This window comes from Drosophila eugracilis, unplaced genomic scaffold (assembly GCF_018153835.1).
Source record: "Drosophila eugracilis isolate 14026-0451.02 unplaced genomic scaffold, ASM1815383v1 contig_341, whole genome shotgun sequence".
Taxonomy (NCBI): domain Eukaryota; kingdom Metazoa; phylum Arthropoda; class Insecta; order Diptera; family Drosophilidae; genus Drosophila; species Drosophila eugracilis.
Window position 1 is genome coordinate 66,575 of NW_024573196.1, and position 25,865 is coordinate 92,439.

General features: G+C 33.4%; 3 protein-coding genes across 13 annotated transcripts in view; 1 reads left to right on the forward strand and 2 right to left on the reverse strand.

Moving 5' to 3' along the window:
* The window catches only part of LOC108108741 (ADP-ribosylation factor-like protein 4A), a 29,499-nt gene that overhangs the window by 135 nt on the left and 3,499 nt on the right, over nt 1-25,865 (forward strand). For 3 of the 5 annotated variants that reach the window (XM_017216883.2, XM_017216893.2, XM_017216902.2), the window contains exons 2-5: nt 54-173; nt 228-325; nt 382-484; nt 3,192-3,896. In XM_017216883.2, coding sequence (XP_017072372.1) covers nt 54-173; nt 228-325; nt 382-484; nt 3,192-3,740 — 870 coding nt within the window. In that variant the 3' untranslated portion in view covers nt 3,741-3,896. Of the gene's footprint in view, nt 1-20; nt 174-227; nt 326-381; nt 485-3,191; nt 3,897-25,865 lie in introns of those variants that run through there. The other 2 variants (XM_041818607.1, XM_041818608.1) reach the window with 2 other exon arrangements.
* On the reverse strand, nt 6,967-8,150 carry LOC108108752. Its single transcript, XM_017216915.2, has 3 exons — nt 7,855-8,150; nt 7,295-7,415; nt 6,967-7,234 (listed from the first exon to the last, which is right to left on the reverse strand). Exons 1-3 carry the CDS (start codon nt 7,982-7,984, stop codon nt 7,051-7,053), a joined length of 435 nt encoding a protein of 144 aa, XP_017072404.1. The 5' UTR covers nt 7,985-8,150; the 3' UTR covers nt 6,967-7,050.
* LOC108108683 lies at nt 9,882-25,509 on the reverse strand. 7 transcript variants are annotated; one of them, XM_041818600.1, is made up of 10 exons: nt 25,381-25,509; nt 25,023-25,197; nt 23,835-23,888; nt 15,209-15,286; nt 14,957-15,151; nt 11,422-14,893; nt 11,163-11,368; nt 10,976-11,102; nt 10,404-10,927; nt 9,882-10,341 (listed from the first exon to the last, which is right to left on the reverse strand). In XM_041818600.1, the coding sequence occupies exons 3-10, from the start codon at nt 23,835-23,837 to the stop codon at nt 9,952-9,954; spliced, it is 4,995 nt and encodes a 1,664-aa protein (XP_041674534.1). In that variant the 5' UTR covers nt 23,838-23,888; nt 25,023-25,197; nt 25,381-25,509; the 3' UTR covers nt 9,882-9,951. The 7 variants fall into 7 exon arrangements, 6 of the variants coding, with proteins under 6 accessions (XP_041674534.1, XP_041674533.1, XP_041674535.1 ...); XM_041818599.1 differs by having other exon boundaries at nt 10,404-11,102; XM_041818601.1 differs by lacking the exon at nt 15,209-15,286 and having other exon boundaries at nt 10,404-11,102.

Here is a 25,865-nt window from a genome sequence, read left to right on the forward strand (position 1 = left end):
TTAAATAACTATTTGCAAAGATTAAGAAAACAAAAATATGTTTTGTATTACAGGCAACCCTACATGTAGTTATGTTAGGTCTGGATTCTGCAGGTAAAACAACGGCATTATATAGACTGAAGTTTGATCAATATTTAAATACTGTCCCTACTATTGGCTTTAATTGCGAAAAGGTTTGTGTCTACTAAATAATTGGCAACGGTTATAAATTAAGATTGTTTTCATAGGTACAAGGTACTATTGGCAAGGCAAAAGGAGTTAATTTCCTAGTTTGGGATGTGGGTGGACAAGAAAAACTGAGACCACTTTGGCGAAGCTATACACGGTATTAAATATAAAATGATTTTTAAATGATTTTAAAGTCTGTTAAATTTCTTTCAGCTGCACAGATGGCATATTGTTTGTTCTTGATTCTGTAGACAGAGAACGAATGGAAGAAGCAAAACTGGAACTATTGCGCACAGCAAAATGCCCTGATAACCAGGTAAGGGCATATTTATTTTTTAACATATCTATAACTTAATAATTTAATTTCGTTTTGTATTAACATTTATAGCTGTTTAACTTTAAACTTAACTGTACTAAACAAGGTGTAAAGCTATACTTGAGTGACGCGGCTCCTGATACCCGTTAATCATTTTGAAAACAATAATTTTCTTATTTATTTGTTACTACTTATAACTTTTTCTTTCCTTACATCAGGGTTGCTCAACTTCTATGCTCTGAGTGCTCATTTGTTTTTGTAAATGCGCGGAGCATAGGGACTTGCTCGCCCATAAGCTTTAAGCGGTCGCGGCGATAATACACTAACAACTTTTCGTTTTCCTCTTTCCGCATCATTCCGTCACCAAACGCAATATATTTATACACGTTACTCATAGAATAAGAGGGTATACTAAATTCGTTGAAAAGAATGTAACCGGAAGCGTTTCCGACCCCATAAAGTATATATATTCTTGATCAGGATCAAAGAAGATGATTGAGCCATGTTTGTCTGTCCGTCTGTCCCTATGAACGATGAGATCTGAGGAACTATAAAAGGTAGGAAGTTGAGAATAAGCATGAAGATTCTTGAGGGGCGTACGCAAAAAATCACGAAAAACTAAAATCGCTGAAATCTCAGGAACTATTAGAGCTAGATAGTTGAAATTCAGTATGTATAATCTTGGAATGCCAGCCATCTTTTGGTGGTATCATTATCCGGACACACCCATTCTTACGCCCAATTATAAGTAATGGAAAGTTCGGATTAAGTATGTAGGTTTTTATGATGCTCCCAATGCGAATTGTTTTCTTCTGATCAAGCCACGCACACTCTAACGTCCACAAAACCCAAAAAACCAAAAATGCGAAATATTTGGGAACTATAAGAGCTAGTATGTTATGCTTAAGAATACGTATGTTGCAGATGCCATTGCAACTTGCCCCTAGTTTTCATCCCGCCATGCCCACTCTAACGCCCAAAACTCTGGCGTCTATAATATTATTTCGTTATTTATGAAGAAATTTAGGTTATAAGGCCTATATGGGCAGTGACGTCACTATGAGTTACTCAACATGCTTTCTTCGACAATAGGTGGTGCCTTGGGAATTTCCACTAGAAAAATTAATATTTTAAAATTGTGTAGAACAGTAACGGGTATCTTATAGTGGCGGTACTCGACTATAGCGTTTATTCTTGTTTTTTCTTGTTTCTTGCTGAAACATCTTTGAACAGTTGCATCGGAATTCATTCCTTATACCTTGTGTTTGCAATTTAGAGTATATTTCGTACTTGGCGGGTCAGTAAAAGGAGTCATGATTTCTTTTCTCTCAGTCCACAGCTGCAAACCAACGTCACTAAATATGCGCACGCTTTCTTGTATTTGGGCTAGTAAATGCTCTGCCTTAAGATGAAGACACAATTTTGAACTTCCATAGTAGAATTGCTCAAAAACTATGATTTAAAAAGTATGGCAACTTGTCTTCTGTATAATTCTGTATAATTCAGCTGCGAACATCTCATCGAACACCTTTGATCTCAACCCTATTAAACATTTTTCTTAAAAAAATAATAATTGTATATTTGTGAATGAACAGGCAAAGCTCCTCGAGACAAAACAAAAACTCGTTGATAAAAAGTACTTTACCGTACACTGCACACAGACTTGAATGTTATTTTATTTTTTTTAATACAAATATAAAGAATTATATAATTCCAAAATTTAAAAGCAAATAATTTAAGACGTTTAAATAAGGAGTAGTTACCTTTCGGAATTTTTCCCTCCAAGACAGTTTTGCAACAAGTGTGGGGACCAAAAAGTATTCTTGATCAGGATCAGGATTCGATTTAACAATGTTCGACTGTCCATATATCCGTCCGACTGTCCATGTATCCGTCCTTCCGTCTGCCCGTGGGAACTATAAGAGATACTCAGTTGAGACTAAGCATACAGATTCTTGAGATGACTTTCAAAAACCATAATAGCTAGAAAATTAAGAATTGATTAGTATTATTTTCACCAAGCGCGAAAAACGGTTGGCGCTTTTCGTAAGAATGCTGACGTCTCGGTTCCTTTTTGATTTGCTTAAACAAACAATTTGATTTTTATAATCTATTAATATGATTGTCCAAATTACAAACAGTGATTTATCCGACCTAATAGACTTTCATGATGTCCATCATCCTGCTGACCGATCGAACCCATATCTGCCAATTAATTGAACCTTTAAAATAGAATGAATGTGTTAATAAATTCTGTAGCGATTCTTAACTTCATTAAATACAGTTTTGTCGCCGATACAGAAGCTATATGCTACAACAATGGTGTTTCATTGGTCAGTTCAGATGCTAATTTTCTCTTTAGCTTTCTACTGTCAGTATATCGTTTACGACCTTTTTTTTCTGTTTTTATTGTCATAAGGACCAGTTAAAAAAAATGAGAAATGCGAGTGACTTATTCTACGTTTAGATAAGGTTCTAATGATATTAAAAATAAATGTGTAAGAAAACAAATACTAAATTCGTGTCATGAACAATGAAAACATCTAGACGGTAGTGATACCCCTGTGTGAACACCGGCAAAACAATTTCGTTCTATAATTCTGTAGAGGAGAACACATAAACACCAAAAAGATTTATTTTTAGTTTAGTAGTTTAGTTTACTTTAGTAAGCTGTTAAAAGTATAATATATTTTTGTTAATTTTTAAGGGTGTTCCGGTGCTGATATTGGCAAATAAGCAAGATCTTCCTAACGCGTGTGGTGCAAAGGAGCTGGAAAAACTTTTAGGCCTGAATGAACTTTATAACCCTATGCCGAATGTATCAACACTACCTAATTCCGAATCTTCCTCCAAAATTAATTTAATCGGCTCTAGCATCTTAAACCAAAGTATTACAGAAACATCGTTGAAAGAACACAAAACGCGTCACTTGCATTCATCAATGATCCACATAAACCCCGCTCTTGAAGGTAAGGATGACAAATCCTCGATTGGCGGAGGAGCATTCCCAACATTCATATATCCCCATTCGTGCAATAATTCTGACGTGGTTCAAAAAAATCAGAGAGACGTTAAAACTTGCTTTCATAGTATTAAACATAGCAGGGTTTCTTCCAACGGCATGCAATTCAGTGGGTGGTATATACAACCAACCTGTGCTATAACTGGCGAAGGCCTCCAGGAAGGTTTGGACGCTTTATATGATATGATTTTAAAACGCCGAAAAATAAACAAATCGTATAGAAAAAAACTGTAGCAATTATTATCGACTGTGACTAATTGTCAGTATTTCTCGATTGTCTTAGCTTTAGCACAATTAAATACAAAATGCACAATTAAGTTATGTTTTATTGGTCTGTAATTTAAATATTTAAAATAAAAAAAATTTGAATTAAAATATTTTGAAAAGTTATACATTTTGGTTCTTGTTACAAGGTTGGGAAAATATAAGAAAATATTTATTTATTTTTATACCCGTATTCGTACTCGTAGAGTAAAAGGGTGTATTAGATTCGTTGAAAATGATGTAACAGGTAGAAGGACTCATTTCCGGCTCTATAAAGTATATAAAGGGTGTATTTTTAGAGTTGGCATTACTGTTCAAGATGGCGAGCGATTTAACAGCTGTTAACTGAGAAAATAATATATACGTAACGAGTCCACTTTATCGTCGACAAAATCGATAAAGCGTACTTCTGCTTGAATGGCTACGTTAACAAACAAAACTGTCGCATTTGGAGCGAAGCTAACCCTCAAGTGTATGTCAAAACACCGTTACATTCAGAAAAATTGACTGTTTATTTAAAATAGAATGCCACAAGATTATCTTTCGAATAAAAATGTCATTGCGCAACTTTATTTCAGCGTCCTGCCACGCCCACTCTAACGCTCACAGACTGCGGAAAACTAAAATAGCTGAAATCTCAGGACATATCAGAGCTAGAAAGTTGAGATTAAGTATGTATAATCTTGAGATGCTATAGCTTTAACCATTATCCGGACACCCACTCTGACGCCTACCAAGGTCGAAAGACCGGTTTCGCCTTATGTAGAAAAGCTGATATCTCAGTAACTTATCCTCGTATAGCGACTCGATAATTCGCATCTGTAAGCGCAGCTCCTGTAGCGACTGCTTCAACTTGTTCTTTTTCTGGCGGATATGGCGCGACTAATTGATCTCCTGCTGTCCAGGTCCTCACGCAGGCTCTGAATGTGTGTGTCCTGCTCTATAGCCTTGCGCGTGTGCTCGAACTGCTGGCGCAGACGATCCAACTCCTTGGTTATATCGAACAGTTCATCAGTAATCTTCTTCCGATTGGCATTGGCCAGGTTGAATTTGCTCAGCTCATTGAAACGCGACTCGTACATGCGGGCATTTCCCTCAGCAGTGATGCACTCCTTGGTTTTCTTGTCCAGACGGTCCTTCACATCCTCTCCTCCCATGCTTGCTATCGATCTCGCCACGGCCACTTGGCCGTATCATCCAGAAGATGTCGCGTCTCCAGCAGCTCATCCTCGAACATGTTCTTAATATTCGTCGTCTCGCGTGTGATCGTGTCCGGCAGGATCGACGCCGGAAGCGGGAACGGAAGCAGTGCTGGATAATTTGTCGCAAGGATGTAACAGGGCATGATGTCGGCGATTACACGTTGAGCAGCGGGAGGATCAGCATCCACGGGTTAGGTATCCAGACTTGAGGCAAACGAAGCAGAGGGCAAGTCCTCGGACTTCATTGTATCGTTCATCAACTTGCAAGGCAAGGAACCTTGGGCAAGAAGGCACAGCATGTGATAAGATACCGCACAGGCCACACGGAGCAGGCGGCGCATTGGAAGGGAGTGTGTGAAATACCAGCACCACTGGTACCATCCAACTTCTTTAGCAACTTTCACCTGGATGTCGACGTGCACGTCCGTGGCTAGCTGAGAGAATTTCCAATATAAATCACTTCCGAATTCACTATAATTCAGCTCCTCTAATTCCTCCTGAATCGCGGCAAATCGGTCACGAAGACGCTTTTCTATTGACTCGTGGGTCATAATGATTGAGTCCTCGGTCAGAATAGCAGCCTTGACCATCTGATGCAGGACCTTCATTTCTTGACAGGTATCCTCTGCTCGTCTCCGCAACATCCTTTCCCTGCTTGAAGCAGCAGGTCCAACGGCTTCAGCTCCAGACTCTATAATGCAATTTATGTAAGTGCACGGTTATTACAACAAAAACAACAAGTTTCCGGCAAGTGGCACTTTTAAACTAATCACAATAATCAAAACGCGCTGTGATCACGTCGGGGTCATCAAAATTTTGAGCAACTAAGAGTTTTTAATTGCTTTAGAATAAATAAATCGTGGAAGTTCCATTTCCAAATTTTTATTACGAGTTCAAATCAAAACCAAAAACCCGTATCACGCCGTCTATTCCAGCTACTCGCTCTAACTTCTGTGAAAAAAACAAAGAAAGGAACTCCCAATATAATGCGTACATAGACAAGAACTCCCAATATAACGTAACAATGTTAATGGTTTAGGAATATTGAAAAACTAACCAACCCTCCAGAAAGCATAAGCTTACGCCTTCATCTTTACATTCATATTTTCCCGGTCTTTAAGTTTTCATTTCAAAAAGGTTTGCCATTTCATCAGGCAAAAATGTATTATCCGCAATCGAGTCAAAAATATTAAAATTTAAGGGCGCTACGACCAATTTATTGCCGCCATAATTTTTCTGTCAGAGCAACAATGAAGTGTCTAGTGGAAAAATTTGAATAGACAACACAGTACAAAAACTTCCCGTTCCAGTGAGACAAAGAAATACCCGAGTGTCGAGAATATTGCTGTATCAGTATCCACACGTCGTTCTCAAGCTTTGGCCATCTCTGTGGCGTCAAATCAAATTTACACAAGAACTTAAGCCACACAAGACCACCCACGTCGTATGTTTGTGAATCTTCATTAGATTCGTCTTCTTCTTTAGATTCGTTAGTATTCCAAATATGCTAATGGGCGAGGGGTACTCAAGTGGATCATGCATCTCCAAAAAATTGGGATCAGAGTCTGGACTTTTTGTAAGCGTGCCCATGGAAACGATATCGAGTTTTATACATAATGCCGTCGAATGCACTTCCACAGAAATAAAGAAAATTCATTGATATCGCAAACTGTTTTTGTTTAATTCTAAAAAATGTTGTATCGCGGTATTTTGCGCTGACGTATGCTGAAATTTGTTCTTCGAAAGCAACCTCTTGCACGCAGAAATAAGCTTCTGTTTGTTGGATAAGGGTGTTAAATTAGCTAAGACGTCTGAGAACTGCATCGGTACGCCGCAAGTAATCCTCATAAACGTAAAGTATTTTTATATTTGTCAAAGCACCGCATTAAAAAATGATACGATGTTTATATACTTTACTTTTTATATGCGGTACCAAAAGTTAGTATAACCTGATGCTTTACCTACAAGTAATGGGAATAAGAAGTAAATAAGTCTTTTCTGACTAAAGCAAGAAATGTATTTAAAAATTATGTTACATGTTAGTTATTTTTCGCAAGAAATATAATTTTTAAAGTTAATTAATTTTTGTTGTTGTCGTTGTCCTTTCCAATTTCGGGGTACTCCAATTTAACACCAGACTCACATGTGAAAATGGGACAACAATAAGGAAAGGAAGCGGTTTTATTTGTCTTCTCAGTATCCAATTTACACTTGTCATTCGCTAAGGGCAATGGGCCGCAATCTTCTACAAGTTCTAAAAGCCTACAAATTACATAGAATACAATTTGATTTTTTGTTATCGCTTTTAAATAATAACGTTACTTAGTTTCGTTTTCCTGATTTTGTACGCAAGTAGATCGACCGCAGAACGGTGTGAGATCCCAAGACTTTCCGGGCTCTACAGTAGCACATCGAGTGGAAGCAAAACACATCGCCGGAAAATCTAAAAGTTATATAAAATTTTATTAATCGTGAATCTAGTGTTATGTATAGTGTTATATATATAGTGTTATAGTGTTATATATATATATATATATATACATATATATATATAAATGTATTCTAAAAAATTATTTTACAATTGATGAAGAGAGAATTTTATGGTCGCTCTTTTAAAAATGACAGTTCACATGAAAACAATAGTTCGCAATATGATTGAACATAAAAGCTTGAATTATTCATGAATAACCTCAAGCTTTTAAAAGATCTTTAGCATGCATAATCAAATGTCAAATCACATTTTCTTCAATTCAATAAACTAATATGCGGAAAAATATTAAATTAATAACAATATTAAAGTAATAAAGTATATATATATATATTATTTACCCTATAAATATGCATGTGTATATCTACAAATTTTCGGATATTGCTTTACGTACCTCTCAGAACATCAGCCGGAATAAGTCGTTTGAAGACTCGGATTTCACCAGCATTGGTATCGTCATGCTCAGCTTTAACACAAGCTATTATAGTTATTATAATGATCAAAATACCAAAATTAAAGCTCATTTTAAATGTGCTTGAAATTTTTAAATTTTATAAATTTGTCACGATTTATAAATATAAGAAAAAACGCAAACGGAATCAAGCGCCTAAACAGTCTGCCTGTAGCGAAAGTTCACAACAAGTAAAACTCACTAGATGGATACACCTATACTTATGGGGAGTTCGTACATATATGCGTTGGCTACCTGGGTTAAAGCGTTACGCTGGCTTGAATGTAGCTTTGAAAGTTCAGTTATAAATAACCAGATCCAAGCTGAGTGCTTTGCTCCGGTTTTCATCTGCATTCATGTATATGACAATAGACACTATTATGCTCTTAATAGAGTACCTATGTCGCTGCTATGAAATTTTGTGTGCTTTTAAGTTTCGCTGAGAATCAGTCAACATATATTTTCATATAACTTCCAGAGTGATTTGCCATAAATGTTTTTTTTTTAATTTTATTTACCCTTATAGCAAAGTTTAGGCATTCATTTAGGCATGATGATCACGGTACTTGACAACAGCTTTTCTTCCTGTTACAATTTGTCAGCAATCAATTTAGACAGGGAAAATACTAGTTTAGACAGTGGTTGGTATCAATGTTATCCATTTAACCATGGATTGGTAATTGGTGTGCCCATTTCACCTACCTAACTATTTTGTTACCACGTTTGTATTTTTTCATTTAACCAATTTTGTATATTATTATTTTTAATTACACGCATAAGAATATATGCGACTTGAGCTAAGCTAAGGTGACGAAATCCAATCGACTATGGCGCTTTCCGATTACCTTGTAGGCAAACTGGTGTTTTTTCTATATAAGACCATACCATAGCATTATACTCTAATGTTATAATATATGCTACCTTTTATATGAAATAAGGATATGATATGATATTCTTATGAATACTTTTCTTATGCGTTCTCTTCTTCTCATTTATTCTGCATCGAAACGTAAATAAAATTAATGTATTTTATGTGCCACTCAATTAAGGATAACGTCAAAATTTTTATTTCCTTATTCTACATGATGATACTACAATATTGCGATCAGACTACCAAAATAAATATTTTTTATTCAATAACTAAAGTTGTACTTGTGCTTATTGTTCGCGCATACTTGATTTATAACTAGTAATAATTTTTTGCTCGTAACGTAAAAAGGTATAATGTGTTCGTTGGACATCTGAGTACATACCTCAGATGTGTGGAAGGAATGTGAACCTATAAGTATCCTAATTAACGGTCAATAGGAAAGCCCATTTAGTCATGCGCGTCTGTCCCGATGCCTACCACAGAAAGAAAAAACACTAGCATCTTTCTGTATTAATGCTGAAATCTCGGGAACTATACATGATGGATTAAGCATGCAGATTGTTACCACATGCCGCGGAAACCATTTTATATGAATGGTATCTGGGGATCCCTTTACATTAGATACTTAATGGCCATAACCTCCTTTATGCATATATAGCATACCTTTATGGGGTAAGGATTGGGAATGCCCAAAAGCAACAACATGGTAAAATCAACGTTTGCGTAATACTCAAGAAAATCAAGATGGACTTCTATATACGATATTATAGAGTTCTTTATATTACAAAGTTAGTATATAACTTTACTTGCTGATCTGCGACTTCCTGCACTCCGTAAAATCTCGCTGACTGATGCCTACATTCATCACCTTCTTGAAGGGTTTTTTTTCCTAAGTCCCAATAAGAAAGTATTATTGTGAGTAACTTTAGCCCAGACCGAAGCTTTCCTTATAGTCCATTCTTTCTTCCGTTGTTTCTGCCACCTTTTCTGTATTCAGGACTTTTTCGGAGTCAGGCAATACCAGGACCAACAGCCAATAATAAAATTATTTTCGTCAATACACTTTTTTTAAACAAAGGTTAGCATAGTAATGGGCAAATATAATTTTATTCTTTATTTTTTTAAAACTCATTTTATTTAAATTAAATTATCCAAAGGTTTTTGTAATTTCAGTCATATACTTTGTAATTCCTTAAATAATGTTTTATTTGGGTGTGGTGAAATGTTTTAGCAACGTCAATGGCATCATCCACCACCATTTCGTTTTTAATATCCTTAATTGATCTATTAGAATAATTAGCAGAAAATGATTCTTGAGAAATATTTGGTACATAAAGTTTTACGCGTGGAATCAAAAAAGAAACCGAACGGTCCGTTTCGTCATCATTGTATGGGCTATTATTTATTCTTTTATTTATAAAGGCAATCTTTCCAATGGCATATTTGATATTTAAATCACCGTTTACATACAAAGCTGAGGGGGTCTTGTAATTTTTAATCGCACTAGTTTTTCTAAGTAATATAGGCTTAAAATGGTGATTTCTCAAGTCGTTACTTTTCTGCAAAAAAGAAATAGGGCATCTAACATTATTAATACACATTCATTTAATGTGGCGATTACCTTTTTATCGATGGATGTAATGCGTAGACTTAATTCATTTATACTTCCATTTCCACAGTTTAATGGTCCACCAACATTAGTTGGTGTTATCGTACTAGGATATAGGGTGGAAGCTGAAATAAAAAATGTACTTTTTTTCTCCCTAGCCCACAGTTTATGTTTGATTTTCATTAGTGCAATGAAAGACAGCAGCAACATAAATATAACTGTACCAGTTGTAAAAATAAAGATTATAATAATCTTTTTATTAACTTGGCATTTCGTTCCACCATACCAGGAATGGCACTTGCATACTGTTATCGCCAGCTGCCCTTTGTGGATTGACTCGCTAATACATTTCCCGTTATAGTTACACTTAGCACATCTATTTATATTATCTGAACAATTTCGACCTGGGTATAAATCGTTATCAGATATATCTTTGTAACCCGTCTTACAACTGCAAGTGTAACTGCCAATCAAGTTAAGACAGTGAGCATTAATAGAACAATCATTAAAGTTATGATCAACACACTCATCAAAATCTAAAATTATAAAAGTCATTATATAAAAAAATGTTTTTAAGGCTTTACCTCTAAGTGATTGTAAATGTAGTCCATTTTTTGACATGAACAGACCAGTGCCGATTCTTGAGTTGTTACGTCGAAAATAATTTTTAAATTCGGATGTTAGTTGATCAACATCGAGATTTTCTGACAGCTATGTACATTTAAAAAATATATTATTATTATAAATAAAATGATTTTTTTAATCGTTCACCTGTAGCAAAAATGTAATTAATAAGGTATCATTCTTATCTGCAAAAACATTTCGTATTTGCACGCCGTGAAATATGTCCCTATAATCTGATTCCATAATAATGCGATTAGCGGCTTCTAGTAATATTCTTTTCATTTTATTGTTACGCTTAAAAGTATGGTTTCTTGAAGATGCGGCTTGAACTTTCATTTCGTATGTAAAAGAAGCTAAAACAAGATTATTATTATTTTAAATTAAATAATTAAATCAAAATACATACGTTTGCAAGGGCGATCCAAAAACATGCGACCAAAACTTGGTCGACACTCACATGAATTTAAAGATCCGGTATTATTAGCAAAAGTAACGCATATTTCATTGTTATTTAATTTGCAAGGTGGATGACAAGCATCAACAGTATTTTTTTTTGTTTTTGAAGGAGACTCTTCAAGAATTATATTGTGGAGTGAGCTTTTTGAGTCGCTTGTTGGGTATAAGCTTATTTCGTCTCCAATAAATTTATGGTTAGAAGTGCTTCCATTTTTTTTTTCAGTAAAATTTACAGTCGTTGAAGAACTAAAACCAGATGTCACTTTAAATTGATTCGCTAGAAAACTTGAAGTTTTCAATTTCGAAAACAATTTACTAATGACAACACTTTCAAGAACTTCTTGTGATTGTGTGTTCATTCTTGATGACGTTAATATTTTTTGTATAGCAATGGAAAGTGGGATTTTAATATATTTTTTTGGTGTGTTAAGAAACGAGTAATTATTGTATGTAAAATTGTTTCTATCACAAATAATGCCTATTTCAGAAACGTTTATTAAATTAATATATTTTGTTTTTGTGGGCTTTAATATATTAAAATAATCTGGTGTTTCCCGTGAATATATGGACGCATATGTAGACGGATTACATTTTTTTGTATTTATCAATGCCCCTGATATGGCTTCCCATACCACGTTTTTTTTTGATACAGAGTTTATATCATCCAGCGAAATTTCTGATGGATTAAGCATTTTAAAAGAGTATTTTTTTTCTTTTAATATAATGTTTGTGCAGTCCTTGTTGCATTTAATACCAGAAGTCCTAAATATTGACATTAATGAAATTGGTCTTGGATTGGTGAATGGTGTTACTGAATTGTATTGTGGACTGGCAATGAAATATTTAAAAGATATTTTTAACGCGTGTATATCGGTCAAAGGTAACTTGAGAGTATTTGACTTCTCAATGTGATTGTGCTCTTTTGTGCTCTCAGGTTTTGTAACATCAGTTATATGCCTAATCACTGAAAAACGTTTTTTCGATGAGAAGTCATATTCTTGGTAATTATTTGACTTTAATAACAGCGATGATTTGTTTGAATGCTCCTCTTTTTGACATGAATCAATAAATGGTTTTAACTTTTTATTAAGAATTCCAATAATATGTCTAGTTGTTTTACTGTTTGACTTATCACTATTATCTTGACTAAAAGTAGATTGAGAGAAAGATTTGTTTGTATAGATTATAGGATGATTGAATATTACTTTTGTTTTGGTATTTTCAAAGTAAAAACTATGTTGACCATTTCTTAATTTAATACTTTCTAGTTTGAATTTAGTACTCGCGGGATCCAAGTGTTCATGTACAACTCTCCTGTGTGTAAGCTGAACATCCATTCTATCGTCGTTCATAGATACTGTGATGTATGGCATCAATTCAATTTGTCCCCTTACGGTTGTTTCGTGTGGATCATTTACAAATTCTTTATTAAAAGTTAGAGGACGGCCATGCATATTAATTGTATGTCTACTGACGTTGTTTTTGAGTTTTACTTGTTGAAGAGCGCCATATGTAGATACAATAATGGGTATTTTATGGAGAAAAGTATGTTGTAAAGATACTGGAGAGATATTATTAATAAAATAAAAGTCAGATCTATTTGACACTGTTTCACCTTTCGCAGATGGCAGACTTAAACCAAATATTTGAGGTGTTTGAAATATATTTAAAATTTGATTTTTGTAAAAAGCAGTATTCAATCTAATTATTGATTGAGAAGAATAAATACCAATGCTCGAACTTTTTTTTAACCGTACATAAGATGAAAACCTTATTGTGACCGGTGGTTTTCTTATTTTTATCTGTATTGTTGAAGAATGCTGTTGTAGTAATTGATGATTTACTGTTAATGGTGGCGGTTTTAATATATTACCATACTTTATCATTATTCTTTCCTTATTTGAATGGGAATTATGTATGCTCTTGGAAAAAAATGAAATAGTTGAGTGCAATGGTTTCTGGGAAGTTAATTGATGACTAGAAGATGTAGATATGTTGCCGCTTAACAATGTTTGAGATACTTTCATATCGATATTTGGCCTTCCAAAAATGACATTATTCCTGGCAGTTATAACTTCACCGGGTTTTATGGATATACCGCTATAAATGAACTCGTTTCTATATACCTTTGATGTGTTTACATCGTCTCCGGTAGATAAAATGTTTGTTAAAGTATGCTTAGGCAGATATAAAGAAATTTTATTAAATATTAAATTTCTCAAAAAATCATGTGTCCATTGTTCACTATCTGACGGATATAAATTATTTTTTTTTAATTTATTGTACTCATTTTGCTCCAAAGGTATGTAAACTGGATTTACCCTTGATTTTGATATAGTTTGGCGTTGTAGTATATTTGGTTTTAAGTTTTTTTTAATATATGTGCTTTTGTTGGTTAGTGCCGTTTGTGTATGAACTAACTGTTTTTTTAATATTTGTGAAACAACATTTATTATTGGACGGAAACATTTTACATTGAATTTTTCAATAATACTCGAATGTAAAACTATACGAGAACTATATTTATCATTACTTTTTATGTATGTCGTAAAATTTTCAGAATTTGGTAATATTAAATTTGAATTATTTTTCTGGTAATTGTTCCTGCTGTTGGCACTAATAGAATTGGGCGATTCTTGTAAGCATGAAGGGATGTAATTTGAATTTAGATCTTTAAAAATATTCATAGCAGTTACTTGAATATTGCCACCTGCCGAAAGGCTTGCCATTTTAACAATAGTTTGGGGTTCGATCCTTTTTTGTTTAAGCATTAGTTCGGAGTTTAACGAAAGTAAAATATTTGTGTTCAATAGCGAACTACCCACAGTATGGGTTACTATATTTTGTATAACAAAAATCTGAAGCTTTAATTGATGGGTGGGAACTTTTGAATCATTTTGACAAAGTTGTTTTAATATAGAAATGTATGAAGACATTTCGGTCAAACTTTTATGTAAATTAGTTGTAGAGAAGGTTACAGTTTCCATTAAAGATTTTGTTGAGTATGTAAGCACATATTTAGATTGTTCTTTTTCAATTATTGAAGCTGATGAAATAATTTCTTTTTCCGACAAAAAAGGTAAATTAGTTATTTTTGTATTAATATCATAAGAAATGGTTGTTTGAAGAGACTCTGTGATAACGACTTGAGTAAGGTTATTTGTACTTGTAACATGTCTCGGTGTATGGACTTCATCAAATACTATTTTAATAAACAACACTTGACTGATGTAGGTATTTGTGATTGGAGATGAAACCTTAGACAAATGTAGAACATTAACGAAATGTGCAGGTAATGTCATTGTATTTATAATAGTATATTTTGAGGAGACTACAAACGGAGGTTGTTCCTGTTGGCCCTTATTTATGGTGTTAAAATAGTGATAAGTGGTTGGGAACATTGCAATCACTAGATCTGGTGCCTGAATACGATAAAAATGTTAAAATTTTGTAAACGTTTATAATAAATTGATTATTTTGCTTACCCTTGAGAAAGTGATGCCTGTTATCATTGGAATTCTTTTATGAAGACACTTCCGCTCTTCCGTTAGACTATTTAATATAACCATTGTTTGGTTTGCTACACTCGAACATGCATTTTCCACACAGGATGAGCGATAAGTGTAGGTGGTAAGACAAACTTTTGTAATAAAAGAATTATCTGGACGAAAAAGAGTGTTCTATGGGAAAAGATATTAGAATTTTCTGAAGATATTGAAATCATGTAAATGTCTTACCTGTAATTCAAAAGGCAATGTTAAAATCATCTGATATTTCAACGTACTTGGTGCCAAGGTAAAGGGTTGGTTAGAATGCTGAGTTAACAAAATAGTTTGACTTTTATTACTGATGAGCTTAGTCACCGCAAGGTTTTTAATATGTTTCTCCTTATCACTAACAATTATTAGTTCTACACCATTTGACATAACTCGAGTTGCTAGATTGTACCTATTCTCGTCCAATATTCGATCCCTCATAGAGCCATGTAAACCTTTATTTTCAAAGTCCAGTAAGTACCGCGAATTATTTTTCCCGGACCTGAATTGTGCTTGGAAACAAAAGTTTTTCGATAGTTTTCTATATTAATTCGAAAACACAATTTAAATATTTTATTTGAATGGAAAATATAGTCTGAATGGGATTAGAGTTAGAGAGGAAAACCAATATATTCACTTAAGAGTTGTAAGAAAATCCTTACAGACAAATAGTATTGGTTTTGTGAAATTTGATTTAAGATCGTATCTAAATGTGTTTTCTGTAAGACATAATTTTAATACAAACCAATGTTGATGTACCCCTAAGAGAAAGAATTATTTAAAGCAAAGAATTTTATAAGATGTTTTTGTTAGGTAAAAGTCATTTATTTTATAAAGAGCATTTTACATAGAAAAGCCTTCTTTTACCCCTGAATCCAATACGTTTCGATTATATCTTTCTCCAGACATTCAGTATAAACCGAGAAATGACACATGTTTTAGTGCAGTCAATTTACATTTACCAAAATGTGAAGAACGTATTTAAACCAAAGATCGTCATTACATTTACGTTTAAAATTAATTGTAATACAAAAAAATATAGTAATTTACTTTTATTGATCGTATATACTCGTATGTTAATTTTTGTATTAGTAAGAATAATTGATTAAATTTATTTATTAGTATACACATATATTCATCTTTAAATATAATAATAACAATAACAGAAAAAGGTACATGTACATATATGCATGAGTATGAAAATTACAGTAATGCTATATCTGTTTGTTTTAAAGACTTACAGAACAATTTTTTTTATTATATCCTATAAAGAAAAAATGAATTATTTTTAAAGAAAATAAATTTTGTCCTTCCCAAAATCTTACAATTATTATGGAGATATACTCAAGTACATTATTAGAGTATTATACATTAGTGCAGTATTATTTTTTTATTAAAAGGTTAATATTTGTTTTATTTTAATCTTAACTTTTAAGGTACTCATTATACATAAGATATTTATATTTACATACATATGTGGAAAAAAATGTAAGCTCGATCTGAGTCAAAACAATTTCTATCATATGCATACGCCAGTTAATGCAAACATTATATCTAGCTTTTTGTACACTCTATTAAGATATTACAGTCTACCGTCAATTTATTCAATTTTAAGTCAAAATCTTAATATTAGAATTGGCAACGATTAATCTTTTGTTACTTTATGAAGTTTAATTTTTGTTTACATACATACATAGTTGGGTGTTGAGGAAGACTACTGTTGAAATGTTTATTATCTTTGACTAGTAATCAGACATCTTCAAAAAGACACCCTCTTTCGCTTGTATGCAGACTCGATGAATACTTAATACTATAAAAATTGTACGTCAACTTTAATAACATAGCCAGCTATTTTAATTTTATACATTAAATCCATATTGGATTGTTGTTGTCGGCGGTGGTGTCGATTGCCTACTTGATTTTGCGTACCAAAGATCCACATCACCAACAAAGCTTCCTAACGATGCAGTTTGATCACTTTGTTCATGAAATGTCGAGTAACTTTTGCGATCTTTTGAGCCCAATGTTTTTTTCTTTAGTTTTTCGCTTTCTCCGGTATAGGAAATATGATTTATAGAATTAGTAGGCTTTATTTCTATAAATGCGTGCCTCTTCTGCAAGGTGACTGAGTGATCATTTTCGATTCCTATAGTTGACAATACAGTACTGAATTCACCGGGCCTACGTCCGGATACATAAAGTGTTATAACTTTTGGGTCTTGCTGTTCCATAGCTATCTGGCTTTGTCTACTGTGCTTATGTCCACCACTTACTTTTCGGGATTTTTTATGATGAGTTTTGATAAGTTTGTTATTTGAGTTAAAATCCGAATCATATCCAACATTTTCAATAGCATCCGATTTAAATAATGACCGTGATGTATCATCCAAGTCCTGTAGGTTTTCGCTTAAAAGTAGTTGTGGCGCTAATGTGTTCGAAATGACTTGAGTCTGTGATAAAGACTCCTGTTGTTGCTGAAGAAGTAACTGTTGCAACAATAAATTGTTTACATGTGCAACCGGACCAACAGACTGTATATTTTGAACGGATAGAGTATTAACTATGGTATCTACACTGTATTCAGTGGCGGTTATTGTTTGTGCAGTAGTGTCATAAACAGTAGTTAAAATCTTTTTTCCTTGAAATGTAACTGGAAGTATGGTTGATTTCCCATCAAATATCGTCGTTACATATGTGGAAGTGTGCGTGAGGTATTCAGTAAGAGGTTCAACAGATGTAGGTATTGTAGTCGATACAGCGTTTGGCTGTCTGACAGCACTTATAATTGGATGAGTGGGTAAATTTAAGTTTCCCAAAAGTAACTGGGAAAGCAATATGTTGGCGAGCGGCGCATTATCAGAAATTTGAGGCTGAATTGTAGTCACAATATACTCAACTGAATATGCTGTAGATGGAATAATATGTGAAAATGATGTCTTTCTACCCCGGATTGTCGTTGGTGTAAAAATAATTGAACTTGTAATTGATTCATGTAACAAATATTTTGTATGTTCTGTGGCACCAGCAACATTAATACTTGAAACTTCTCTATTCAAGAATGTAGAACTCAATCCGTTTGTTCCTAATAGTTGAACATAGTCATTCGGACCTAGTAGCTCGGTGCTTGTTTTTGCAGTGACAATGTTTTTGTACTCAGTTACATGTCCGCTAACTACCGACACTGTGACTTCAGATGGTATGAAATGAGTAACTGTAATAGAATGAACTTCATGCTCTACTGATTGTAATTCAGAAGGGTATTCGATTCGATTTCGCCCACGACCTCTTCCTCTTTTTAATGTATTGGAGTTCGAGTTTCGAGAACGAGGAGTACTTGATAATCGTCCGAGATCTACATTGTTTTTAGGGTTATAAGTAATATAGCTGTTTAGCCTGCGGCTGCTTGAATTTCCTGTACTTGACCCAACAGGACGCCTAATTGACATTTTTCCTGTTGTTTGTTGCCGTCTAAAGTTATTAGTGGAACTTGAACGTACAGAACTTTTTAAACTAGTATCTTTCTCTCTTAAAGTAAATTGAGGGCGTTTGGTTGTCATTCTAGTCGGGCGAATTGATCTATGATTAGTTGCTGTTGATGTGTCTACAAGGGTTGCCTGTGTGTACTGTCGATATCTTGATCCAATTCTAGAAGTAGGTTTTTCCCGAGGGGGTGATGTGGTGTCAATACGATCAAAGTCAGATCCAATTAGCTTTGATTCTTCTTTGGTAAATGTTGCTGTCTGGTTTTGTCGACGATATCGAAATCGGTTTCGTTTTTGTGTATCTACCTGCCGACGTACTCTCCTTTCATTTTTGGGTCTAGTTAAAAAGCGTAAAGACCGCTTTCTTCGCTGAACATTTTCCTGTGTGGTAACATCTTCGTTATTATTCGGGTGATATTCGTCAAATTCAGAATTAGTTTCTGGCACATTATCGTTTAATTTATTTTCATCCTTCTGCTGATTAAGGAAAAGTCCCCGTGGTGGAAAAAGTGTGTTTTGTGTTCTTGATCTTGGCAGCAGACCAATAGGTCTTTGTAAACTTCTAGATCGGGGCTTGGTTGTTGTTGTCGTTGTGCTGCTTGTTGTAGTTGATGTTTTCGATCTGGCTAATAATGGGTTTTGTCTAAGCGATATTCCTTGAGAACTGCCAGTCTGTCGCAAAACAGGAGCAAACCCACTGGGTCCATTTATAGGCCGTCGGAAACGCAGTAATGGGTTGTTGTTGCGTCTATAGTTTTCTTCATCATCAGCTATTTCGTCTGTTAAATCTTCTTCTTCGGCACTACTTTCCGAGCTTAGATCCTTTGCTTGTGTTATAGACTGTGTAGTCCTTACACTTGGTACTAAGCCAGAATTAGTTACATTTATCCGCAGCCGAGAGTTACTTATTATTCCAGACCCACGGAAAACAGGAATATTCGATGAACGATAAGAAACATTTACATTTTGCCGTCTAGAGCTATGTAATGGGCGTGAGGATAAGGCAAAACGTGTTTTCAAAGGTGAAAAGGTATCACTAGACTGCAGAGCGCCAACCGATTCGATTGAACCAATTAATGACTTTGTTTGACGCCCAAAGAGGCGTCTCGATGACTGAGCTTGAGATAAACTTTGTTCGTTGGGATTAATCGGAACATTGGATATCACACTCCGCCGCGACGAGCTATACCTACCAGCAGATTTTAAAGCAGGTGTTGCAGTAATAGTTGGTGTGACGTCTGATCTTGTTATTATGGTTGCGCTACTTGGGAGTATAATTTTCTGTTTTGGTGCGAATGTTGGCCTGTTTCGCGAGGCAAAAGGACGTATTACAGGTGCAAATGGTCGTTTCGTATTTATTGGTGTATAATTCTTCTTAACGTCTTCCCCTATTTTTGAGATTTGAGGGTCTTTTATTTCATCACTTTCACTTTTAACAAATTCTATTGATTCCAATAAATTATAATTTTGAGTTGCCATATCAAAGGATTTAACGGTTGTCGAAAGCAAATTGTCATCAGAAGTTTTCTTTTCAAAAAAAAAGCTTGATGTACTCTCAATTATCTGCGCATAGCGATTGCTTATGACAGTACCTATAACTTTTGATTGGTATAAGGTAGTTGTGCTGTTTTGAATGCGCTTTCCTTCAATAAGTCTTACTAAACCAGTTTTATACATTTTTTGGACGGATAAGCTATCATCAGGTAAGATCGTGGCTAAAATAGACTTTTTGGATTCGTCAACATATAGTCTAGTGGTGCTACTCGTTATGTTTAGATCTTGTCCCTCGCTGTTCATTGAAGATATGATTTCCGTTGTAAAGTACAATGTGCTTACTTTTTCCGCATCAATTATTTGCTTATAATCATAAAAAACAATTTTTGGGGTACCTGTTATGGTCGAGTAATCGTCTTTAATATAGGGCTGACTAGGTTTAATCATCTGATCTAGGGTCATAGGGCCTGGCGTTAAACTTGACACATTTCTAGGTGACACTACGTTAGTTACGGTTTCGTAGCGCGAATCGATAATTGTCATATTGACATCATAGGAAGTAGTATAATAGGTATACGTAGTAAAGTATGTGGTAATGTCAAATGGTAAGCTTATATCAGTGAAAGCTGAAATTTCAGTGTTTGCAATATCGGTTTCCCAATAAGTTTGCGTATTGAAACCATCTACAGTTGACTGGATCGCTTCATTATTTATTGTCTTTGAATCATCAACAATTATAACTGATACATTTGAGGGTTGTATCACATTGGATAATGTTTCCTCTCTGCTCAGAGTAGTAATCTCACCATCCTTTGCTAACTTAGTCCAATATGTAAATGTTGTAAAATAAGTTATCGGGAATGAAGAATGGTCTATGTTTACTAATTTTGTAGGCTGCAGAGTTTCAGTAGCTACGTTGGTTATAGTCTCAAGACGACTGATAACATTTGTATCATCACCTACATACATTGTAGTATAAAAGGTAAATGTTGTATAACTTGTTTGGAGAAGAAACGTTGCCGATGGTAAAATTTCCTCGGTATTACTTTCTGAGCTTATTTGATCGTCAAGGGAAGTCTGTGTAACTACAGTTATTTGATTTGTGCAGTTTAAACAACGACTCGAATTTACCACCATATTAAATGTCATAAGTTCCGCTTTTTCGATTTTTTGTTTGTCAGTAAGAATCTCGGATATCGAAAAACTATTTGGATAAGAAGTTTGGGGAGTGCTACTTTGAGCTTTGAGCGAAGTGTCAGAGATATAATTTGTGACTATTTCGATTTGCGATTGCACTTCAGTTTTATTATCCGTAAAAATTGATGTGTAATATGTATATGTTGTATATAGGGTCCTACTATATTTTATATCGTCGATATAAGTAGTTATTGTCTGGTGGGTTTTTTCCTTTTCAGTATTATTTTCTGTAGTTTCCTCTTTCACTAGACTAGCGATCTCAATAGGTATAGTATACTTAGGAGAATAAGTTGACGATTGTTGGGAAACATGTTGAATTGTGTTTTCAGAAATCTGGTTCTCTTCAATATTTTTTGATTTTAAGTCACCTTCCATCGCCAACTTTGAGGATACGATATTTGTTAAAATCTCGGTATGGCTAGATATTGTTGTGTGAGAACCTTCAAAGAAAGTTGTTAAATATGTATAAGTGGTAAATAGAGTTTTATATATTACATCATCATAACTATCATCTTCGCTTTCATTTTCGTTTTCTGTCGTCATATCATAATCCTCTAAATCTCTACATGTAGTTTCATCTACATCGTCTATGTCCTCAATGGATAATAATTCTCCTTGTGACTCTGAAACAGTGCCGTAGGACTCAAAAATTGTATTTAGCTCTGGTTTGTGTTTCGATTGAGAAGCTCGAATGCAATAATATTTAGTTGTTTGTACAATATCGTATTCGAAAAGTGGATTAGTGTTAATAACAATGCTGTCCTTACCAATAATTTGTTTGTTTGTTTCTAATTGCTTAGGCATTTGAGTAAGAAATACTTGAGATGTTGTATGGTTGCATAATTTATTACTGTTATTATCAATTTCATATCTCCCAACACCTGGTTCGCTAAGCAAGCTGTCTTTCTTGATGGCAAAAACAGTTTTATCTGTCAAACTTTTATGCATTTCATCACTTTTAGATATTTCGATTTTTTTTAAAGTTTGTTCTTGATCAGCGATATTTAACTTTAAGGTCGATGGGTTTCTCAGATCAATGAAACTAGAAAATGGATCATCATCCTTAAACACAGTTGTGGCGCCTTCTTGTTTTTGAATGTTCGGTATGGTGTGATTTGTTGCTGTCTTTAAATCATCTTGAGACAGGGATTGAAAATTTCCATTGGAAAAAAATTGATCAACTTCTTGAGGAAAAACGGAAGTTTCTAGCTTATTTAAATATAAAGTATGGAAATTCTTTTCCTTATCAGCAGTGAAACTAAAATCTGGCTCAAGAAGTGACACTTTTCCCAAGTCATAATTGTTTTCTGAATTTGCAACCGTTCTCAAAGTGCTTCGTGCTATTTCCAAAGATTGACTATTGTTGCTGTGATATGACTCGTTTGGTAGAGTTGGTTTGCCCATTATTGATGTAACATGCCCAAAATTCATACTGCTGTGAATAGTACTTGGAGAAAAAACTATGACACTATCACCAACGACGGTGGTAAACTCTGCGAATCCGTAATAAGTTATAGTAGCTAGGACTAGATTATTGTGTGATTGTCTTTGATGATCTTGGGATTCCACATTTTTATCTGTACGAGGTTCCATTAATTGGCCATGATTTCTTTCTTCCTTTGGAACAAAAGAGTTAGAAGTTGTTTCGTTTAAAGCAGATGTTGTAAACTGACCAACAGTGTTTTTTACTGTAAATGTTTTCAAATGTTCAATAGACAATACCTTATCGTCAACCATCTTATTCATTTCGTTTGTTTTTTGTACGTCAATTTTTATTGCGATATTACTGGGATCCACAAAATCTTGATACGTTAAGGGCTGATCAGAATAAACATTAAATTTCAAGTTTTTACCTATTGCGCTTTGTTGCATTACAAAGTCGGTGTTACCCACGAATCCTTCCCGTTGAATACGTATGCTATTATCAATATCCTGCCAATCAACGTCATCAGAATTAAAAATGTCATTCTGGGTCTGTAGCAATAGTGCTGTTTGCAGAGAATCTTCCTCACCTACCCAACTAGTAACCACGGACGGTTCAAGTTTTTCGTTTTCATAAAGTACTCTAGAACTCTTTTTAAGGTACTGCGCATAGAGGCGACCTCTATTTAAAGTAGTCCCTATAACCTTGGTGGAAAATTCTGTTGTTATTCCATCCTGAATAAATGTTCTAACGGTTGATGTCAAAACACCTATTTCTGGACGTACTGTCAAATACCGTCCATGAATATCGCCTCCATGACCTGATTTATTATTTACCAAGAGTATAGTTGTTATATCTGGTTATCCATTAAGGTAATTTTATACGATGGTAGTAGTTTTGCAAAAAATAAGTTATTTTAATAACAAAAAGTTGAAAATAAATATACATAGAAAATGAACATAATCATTTTGTAAAGGTTTAAAATGTTAATTAACATTTCCATAATGTACATTCCAAAAGATGGTGATCATAGAAAGAAATAAAGAAAATGAATAAGAAGTAGCACGAATATTTTAATTTTGTTTACTTAAAATCTAGTTTTAAATTATTTAATATTAACAGACATTTGTTTCGTGTTAATTAACGTACTCGTACTATATTAACATTTTATAAATTTTACCAATAAAGCACAATTACTTGGGAACAGCGTGATTTTTTTTAATATTCTTACCATCCCCTGCTATAGCTGGAAAAGTTGGCGTCGGGCTTAATAAATAAGACTGATCTGAAAAAAAATAAAATTTCAATAAGTCAACCGACATATTTTCTTCAATTTATATATTTATTTTTTTTTATATTTTATATTTTATATTTTATATTTTATATTTTATATTTTATATTTTATATTTTATATTTTATATTTTATATTTTATATTTTATATTTTATATTTTATATTTTATATTTTATATTTTATATTTTATATTTTATATTTTATATTTTATATTTTATATTTTATATTTTATATTTTATATTTTATATTTTATATTTTATATTTTATATTTTATATTTTATATTTTATATTTTATATTTTATATTTTATATTTTATATTTTATATTTTATATTTTATATTTTATATTTTATATTTTATGTTTTATATTTTATATTTTATATTTTATATTTTATATTTTATATTTATATTTTTTATTTTAAATTTTTTATATCTTTCATCTTTGATTCCAACTGGTTTTGCCGGATATGCTATTATCCCACAGTGTTCGAGTGTACGCAAATAACACCACATTTGTTAAGATTATTCAATGATATAAATGGGTTAGTTAATTCATCCATTTAACCTGGTTAGATTTCATGGATCTACATTTTTGGTCCATTTCCCTATACATATTTTTTTCACATTGTCCCACACCCATAATCATTATTAGACATAAAAATGAATTTTCTATTAAAAAGTTAATACCGAAAAGGTAAGAATTTGTTTAAAAGTTATTTGTAAGGCTAACGCAATACATGTAACCAAATCTATATTTAACAAATAAATAAAAACCTAATGAACCGGCGGCCATTGACGTGTGATTTTTATATGAAAGTGCGAAAATAGTATATATAAGCTTCGATTTGCAGTTTCTTTTCCGTTTTTTAGAGATTCCCACAAATACCAAATTCAGCCAAAGTACCTGTTTGAAACTGGTTATAGCATATAGTATGAAAACCTCATTCCTTTAACGCTAATAATACAGATTCCTGCTGTCTTAACTGTACAAAGTTTATTTAAATATACATATTTGTTTAATTTGTTTATTGAAGCTATGACACATACACCGTCGTTATATAAAAGTATTAGTGTATACGTATTTAACTTGTTGGGAAATTTTAAATTATGTAATTTTCTTAATACTCACTAATCGCAAGACAAGCTTCAATATGAGCCATTGTTAAAATGAGTGTTGTTAACAAAGCTAGATTCTGCTTATAATAAGTAGAATATGGCATGGTGATTCTCAAGTGTAACATATAGCTTTCCTTTAAACAACGATCAGATATCCTGTTTGTTTTGCGTGGTTGTAACATGTTTACCTTTAAACAAGTAAAAAAGGTCACTCTTTTACAAATGATTAAGTTGAAAGAATTTTAAAGAATCGCCCTTATGGGTTTTGTAGATTTATATTGAAAATGTATAAGCTTAATTTCACCGCCACATAAAAGTGTAAAACTTCAATGCTAGTTCTAAAATTGGTTTAAATATTCAAGAGCACGCACGTCTATTCGGAGAAGCGATGATCAGAGAACTGATTTCTTTGGCCCAATAACGAACTCATCCGGTTTTTTCCTTGTAGTAGAGCTTCACAAAGGTTGTTTTGCTGGTTTGACCAACTTTAATAGTTTCCATTCAACAATTTGAAACGACTTTTTATTAATAAAAAATGAAGCTTCGAAAGCTTTACTAATGGTTGTTTTAAGCTGTCATTTCGTTAAATTGCAAATTGTTGTCAGCTTCGGTTACACCCAAGGAATCCAATACAAGGTAGAGTGCAGCGACTATTGGTTAATTAATTGCAAAATATTTAGTTAGGGTAGCAGAAATTGACGCAATGTAAATTATTAATTTAGCACCATTTATATAATGTATTAAAAAATAATATTCCGATAAGAAAAATTATTATTTATTTTTATTTATTTAGTCGCTTGTGACCGGGTTTGTTTATACTGCGCTCGTAATTTTTTTAGACTTTTCAAGCATTAAA